This window comes from Chaetura pelagica, unplaced genomic scaffold (assembly GCF_000747805.2).
Source record: "Chaetura pelagica isolate M959 unplaced genomic scaffold, ChaPel_1.0 scaffold518, whole genome shotgun sequence".
Lineage (NCBI taxonomy): Eukaryota > Metazoa > Chordata > Aves > Apodiformes > Apodidae > Chaetura > Chaetura pelagica.
The window spans coordinates 216,468-223,292 of record NW_009954308.1 but is presented as its reverse complement, the minus strand read 5'-3'; the positions used below and the strand labels follow the sequence as shown (position 1 = coordinate 223,292).

The window sequence follows — 6,825 nt, the reverse complement described above, 5'->3', positions numbered from 1 at the left end:
CAAACCACCACAGCTTTTTTTTCCTGAAAGCCTTGTGTTGTAGCTTCTTGTGTTTCTTTGAAGAGATTCCTCAGCAGGTCCTGGTTATCAGGTCCTTCATGACCTCATTGCCTACAATTCTTTAGAAGCCTCGTGGTCACCATGGCAACACTGAGGTTGTCACTGGCTTGGGGCTTCTTGCATCATCAGGTGAGTCAGCTCCAGAAGAAAGGTCACAGCTTTTGCTCTTGTTTGATTTAATAACCTGCAACGATGAGATAACGATCTAGATCCTTAATGAAAGTTGGACGTTAATGAGGTGTTAGGAAATAGTTCAATAGCAAAGTCCATGGGATAATGACAGGCTATGATTTCCAGCGGGTGACCATCTTCCACCTGAAATGGGTTGAACAGACTCGTCTCTCAGAGTTTTCACATCCATCACGGGGGCCCTGCAGGCAGGAGACACTGGGAACTGCCTCCTAAATGCACCACTGGACTGAGAATTCAGCTCTCCATGAGCACAACCAATTTCAACAACTGGGCAACCCCATGGAAATGGCTCCTGTAACAATCTGCTTAGAAGAGAACTGGGATTTTAACTCCGTCCCACTGGATGAGTGTCTTGTTACAGGTGGTTGTTAGGGCCTTTGTAGGTCTTGCTTAGGGATATAAAGGTAACCTAAAGTCATGTTTAACATCTTGTGGATTTACACCCTAAATCCCAAGACTTTCAGTAGGAAATTTCACACCCTAAAATCACAATCCTTTGATGTAACTAAAACTACCTGGGAGCAGGACCAGTGTTCTAATGTGAAAAGTGGCTTCTCAGAGTCACTGACAGTGCCAAACTCTGAATTTTCAGGCTCTGACTGATCTGCACCCTCTACCCTTTTTGCTGGGACCAAGCCGCACAACCAATTTCAACAACTGGGCAACCCCATGGAAATGGCTCCTGTAACAATCTGTGCTTAGAAGAGAACTGGGATTTTAACTCCGTCCCACTGGATGAGTGTCTTGTTACAGGTGGTTGTTAGGGCCTTTGTAGGTCCTGCTTAGGGACATAAAGGTAACCTAAAGTCATGTTTAACATCTTGTGGATTTACACCCTAAATCCCAAGACTTTCAGTAGGAAATTTCACACCCTAAAATCACAATCCTTTGATGTAACTAAAACTACCTGGGAGCAGGACCAGTGTTCTAATGTGAAAAGTGGCTTCTCAGAGTCACTGACAGTGCCAAACTCTGAATTTTCAGGCTCTGACTGATCTGCACCCTCTACCCTTTTTGCTGGGACCAAGCCTGAAATTTTGCAGCCAGATTTCATCTCAAGGAAAACCAGTATCAGATTCCCAACACTGCAATATTCCCAACCTCTTGCCATTTAATTTCCCTGTAACCACTTTTAAAAATCTGTATTTGTCTCTGCAACGTGTGGAGTCAATTATCTTTATGATTTAGTCCATTTATGGGGTGAGTTTTGTTTTGTCCTAGTCTTGTAAGGTCAGGAACTTTCACGGGGGGTTGCTCAACCCTCCTGGACCCGTTTCTGAGCTCTGCCTGCCAGTGTTAAGAAACGTCCCTGCTCCAAAGGATGTTGCAGGTTCAGAATGTTATTTCCAAATTATTAATTTTTTTAGAATTAAAGAATGTAATTCACAAAAAACACAGATGAAACCCTTTCCCTGGAATTTTAAATAAGAACTTAGGTCCGGGAAGCTCCTTTGGGGTCCCCAGTCCTCACTACTAGGTACAGAATCTTGCATCTCTCCATCTCTGGCCTTGAGCTTTACTGAGTCTTCCCAGGGGCCCTCCAAGACCTGAGCACAGTCAGGGGCACCCACCTCTCTCTGGGGACAACAGAGGGACCTTTGGGTGATGTTGCTTGTAACTTAGGTAATCAAAGTTAAATCCAGGCTCTTATCCTCCCTTCTTCCCCATAATCATCACAGCCAAGCAATGCATTTGCAACTTTTCCATTTCCTTTCCCATCTACCTTTAACTCACCTGATTCTAACCACACTCCTCTAGTTAGGGCACAAATCTGCCAGCTCAAAATAAACTAGGTTTGAACCTTTGTTCTCCTGCTTGAAGGGCTCCTGAATGAATAGGAATTAATGCAAATAAATTGCTTTTAGCAAGGCTGAAGGTATAGCACAACAGAGGCTTGACTTCAGCCAGGATTTACTGTCCCTGAAATAGTTTCACCAAGTGGCAGTGACAGCACGTAGGGGATCTCAGAGCAGAGGGCTGAGCAAGAGCAACCAGCTCCTTGCAACCACCTCCTTGCAGAGGCTGCTGCTTGAATATGGCTGAAAAAGCACTTTAAGAAAAATATAAGTGGTTTCTTTATGGTCAGTGGACAGTGAAATGGGGAGTATCCATTGTTGCAAGTGAGCTCACGTGGACAAGAGCTGATTTTTGCTGCTTGGGTGTTTGGAGAAGTGGCCCCGGGAGTTTCTGTAACCCCTCCTTGGCTTTTCCTGCCTCTGGGCTGCCAGGAAAGGCAAGATCAGCTGCCGTGTTTGACCGGGGCTGATACAGTGGGAATAAACAGTGCCCTGTGCCTCCATGGGGATTTCCTCCTCTGGGGCTCAGCACCTGTTCCTCAAGGTTGCGGAATGAACCCATTTGAATTTTCCCCTTCTCTGCTTGCAGCTATTTATTTATTTTTCCTTTTTAAGAAAAGCTGCACCCGAAGACAAGCGTGTGGCAGCCCTGAGCCCTTGCCCTGCTGGCATTTCAGTGCTCAGCTGTTGTTTCTTAAGACTGGGGAAGGAAGACGTTTCATAAGCACGTCAGGTCCAGTTACAGAGCGCAGGAGTCTCCAAAACTGGACGGCTCGTCCCCAGCAGGGGGAACGGGTGTTTGCATCGCTGGGTGAAGGGAGGGACTGCTCAGGGCAGCCGCAGGGACACAATATTCCTGCCTTGTCCTGATCCTGCATCCCCGAAGGTTCAGCCCTCCTGAGAGGTGTCCATCGGGAGCCCACCTCTGGTTTCAGGGCAGGGGACTGCAAGTCCTGCACCCAGCAGCCTCCCGCCAGCACCACAGGAAACCCTGCCTTGAAATAATGAAATGATATCGTGAATAGACGACTTTGCCCAATTTCTGTTCCTCTTTGGCCACCAGCAGGGTTGGTGTTGCAGGTTTGATGCCGTCGAGGAGGAAAGGGAGCGTGTGACTGCAAGGTCGGGGGTGGGGTGTGTGTGTGATAAGGCACTAAATGAGGAAGGACAAAATATCTTGTGAAGAGAAGAGAGAAAAATCTCATTTCCACGGCAGAAACATGTGCAATAGGGACTGATGCAGGAGCTCATTGTGGTTTCCCCACCCAGCAGCAGGGCTTGGGCAGGATGAGGAAGGGGGTGAGGTGAGAAGGAGGAGTGGGGACACCCCTATTAGAGAGGTACACTCGGCATTTCACTCCTCATTTATGACTGCGAGAAGAAAAGGAGGGGACCTGCAGACACAAAAGACCGAGAATTCCAGCTGCCTCTCCAAACCCAAACAGCTTTTATCAGCAAAACCCTCCCCTGAGCAACTTCTGCAAACTTTGAGTCCCTGCGAAGAAGGAGCCATTAGCAGTGAAAGCAGCTCAGCAATCAGCGGGTGAGAGGAAGGGGCAGCAAATTGGTTTCCTCCCTGATATTTTTGAAAGCCCGTGATTCCCCAAATACATTGTAGAATATATATATATTTATTTTTTTTTTTCCTCCCTTCTCCAGAATCCCACTGATTTTTATTTTTAGAAGCGCAAAGTTCAGCATTTGATTGTTTGATTGTTTGTTTGAAACAATTGTATAAATACCTCCCAGTCAGCCCAGAGGAGTAATTTTCTCTGTTGCAAGAGGGTGTTTGTTAATGCACTAACAAGTCAGGCTCCTGCCTGACTTTTGCAACCTCCCTGCAAGGGTAGGGAGAATTATCTGTGCCCATGTCCCAGGCTGGTAAACTGAGGCTGTGCTGGAAATTGTTGCTGCCCAAGCTGCCCTGCTGTTAACCAAGCACACCTATGGCTGCATCTTTCCTGTGATGTTTGCACAGCTCCCAGCCACCACCTCCGAATTTGAACCATGAGAAGAGCTGCTGGGTGCAGGGTTGAACTGCACAAATCACATCACAGCCCAGCAGGCATCGCTGCACCTTGTCCCCTCCATCTGAAGGAGATGGATGGTCCGTGTTGCACTGAACGTAGGCATGAACGTGACTTACTTATACTTCATTTCCAATTTTCCTTTAAAGGGGAAAAAAAAAAAAAAGGAGAAGAAAAAAAAAAAAAAGGAGAATGAATCATAGATCAGTCAGAGCTGGGACTCACTGGAGCAATTGCTGCCATTGCCTGCATTTTGATGCTGGCTGAAGGGTGCCAGGCTGTCTGGTGGCCCCTTGGGAGGTTCATCCAAAAGGGACAGGGAATTTAGTCCACAATTGTGATTTTTTTTTAAGTGTATTCAAAGCCTAATTCCAGTGCTCAGGGCAGGTTGTTAGCTCAGTTTGGTGGTTGAGCAGCAGAGGAACAAAAAGGGGAATTGGCGGATTTTGGCTTTGGTGTTTTGGAGAAGTTCACAGCCTGTAAACCCCATAAGAGATGGGTGTCCTGTTCTTGCAGAAATTAGGTTTTCCACCCTTTTCTGCCAGACTTCTCTCTTTTGAGCTGCCCTCTCCTCTCTCACTGTTCAGGGATAGAGGTTGGCCTGTCCAGAGATGCTTGAGGTGATTTTTTTTCCCCTTCCTATCACCAGGACATTCAGATTTTGAACCCTGGCATTACATTTATACCCATGACCCTTTGCATTTATTAAAGCCCTGCAGGTGCCTGCCATGGGGTAGGTCACAGAATCCTAGGGGTTGGAAGGGACCTCAAAGGTCATCTAGTCCAAGCCCCCTGCCAGAGCAGGGTCACCCAGAGCACATCACACAGGAACGTGTCCAGGCAGGTTTTGAATGTCTCCAGCCAAGGCGAATCCACGACCTCTCTGGGCAGCCTGTTCCAGGGCTCTGTCACTCTCACAGGAAAGAAGTTCTTCCTGATACTCACATGGAAGCAGGCAGCACCTCTGGCAAGTACTGTCTGGTTTATTCCTCCCTCTGTATCTTCCCTCACCTGGCGAAGCAGAGGGTGCAGAAGGGCATCTCTGGCTGTCCCATGGCACCCCATGCCCACGGTGGCTCTCAGCAAACCAACACGTCCTACTAACAGCATTTGGCCCCAGGGAGTGACTTGATTTCTCAACAAGTTGCTGAGCTCAGCACCCTGTGGGCTCAGTTCATTGACCAGTCCAGGCTCTATTTCCAGGGAGCTGGGATTCTGCACGACACGACTCCAGAGGGGAAAATGAACCCTTTCTCTGCACCTACTGCTGTCCTGCCCACAACCCTCTCCCTGTGGTGAAAAGTGCCTTATAAATAGTAATGATGGCTCTTCCAGCTGACCTCTCTTGGAGCAGCTGGGTGCTCGTGCCTTTGAAAACCAGGCCATTTATTTAGGAGTTGAAGTTTTCCGCTCCAGTTCCTTAGGAGTTTTTAAGCCAAGAATTACTAGGTGGATCTAATTTGAAGTGACTGTGATTTTAATTCAGGCAGGGTTTGGCTTATGGGCTCGTTTTGATATTGTGGGGGTGGTGATTTTTGAAGTGGAGGACAGCTGAGCTGCTGTAGGAAGGGGGATGCCCAAACTCCTCTCATCTGCAACACCACATGAATTTTCTTCCATCTTCTAACTCCTATTTTAGCCTGGAACTGAATTTTCATTGCCCTCCATGAGAAAAAGGCCAGGATTTTGGAAAAAAAACAACACCAAACTGCTGCCTTTTCCCAAGGATGGATTTGATGCATGATCCAAGGGACCATGGCCAGGTTGTGTATGTCTCAAATCCCCACCATTGCCAGCTGACACTCTCTGCTCTCATCCTCTTCATTCCCACATTCCATATCTCTGGCTCTTTTCCATACTAGTTGTTTGGGTGGTTTTTTTGTGTGTGTTGTTTTTGTTTTGTTGGGGTTTTTTTTGGCCTGTGAATATTTTTGCCTGCGTAGGAGAAGGAAGGATGGTGCATTTTCTTACACCATCATTCTTGGGCCCATGTAAGGAAATAGCCAAAAATATGTTCTTTCTAGATGTTACAAAAATACCAGCCTTTGCTTTTAGAGGAGAAAAATGCCCTAGATAATAATGATTTTTAAAAAGGGTATCCAAAATTATATGTATTGAGCTTTATGATGTATTTCCACAGTTCAACACCCCAATATCCTGCCAAACCAGCCCCCCCCCTCCCCCCCCCAGGGGCAAATAACCCCTCCCTGCGGCTTCAATATCTCCAAAGTGACTTTCTTTGGGTGGCTCTTGGATGTCCCCTCTGTGGTGCAAACTCTTGCTGCTGGGATTGGAGTTATTGCTGGGGCTGCAGTTCACAGCCTAATTTCAGGTGGAAAGGTCACTTGGCCTCTAGGAAATGATGATGCTGGGAAGGAAAATGAGTGTGTTATGAGAATATAACACCCGATAAAGTAATTAAAGTAACACAGTGATGATATTAGCATAAATATAAAAACTGAATAATGAATGTATGGCTTCAAAATGGAATTAAAATAGAAAAGAATACGAATAGAAATATAAAAATACACCTGAAAGTTTTCCCTGGGGAGCATCCCCAGAGCTTCTGCTGCCCTCTCCCAAAACAGCCGTTTGGGTTTTGGGGTTGGTTTGGGTTGTTGTTTTGTTTTTTTTTTGCCCTGTCGGGAGGTAAAGAGGAGAGGGGTTTGGTTTTTTTTTTGCGCGTCCGCGGAGCGGGGCGGAGCGGCGGTGGCCGCGGGGAGAGGTGGAGCTGCCGCCGCCCGGGCATC

At 47.0% G+C, this 6,825-nt stretch overlaps 1 protein-coding gene across 1 annotated transcript in view; it reads left to right on the top strand.

Moving 5' to 3' along the window:
- Positions 1-6,154: 6,154 nt before the first annotated feature.
- Positions 6,155-6,825, top strand: part of PFKFB3 (6-phosphofructo-2-kinase/fructose-2,6-biphosphatase 3) — an 18,588-nt gene continuing 17,917 nt past the window's right edge. Inside the window, exon 1 of the mRNA XM_010003951.1 lies at positions 6,155-6,170. Within this exon, the coding sequence (XP_010002253.1) occupies positions 6,155-6,170 (16 nt within the window). The remainder of the gene's footprint in view (positions 6,171-6,825) is intronic.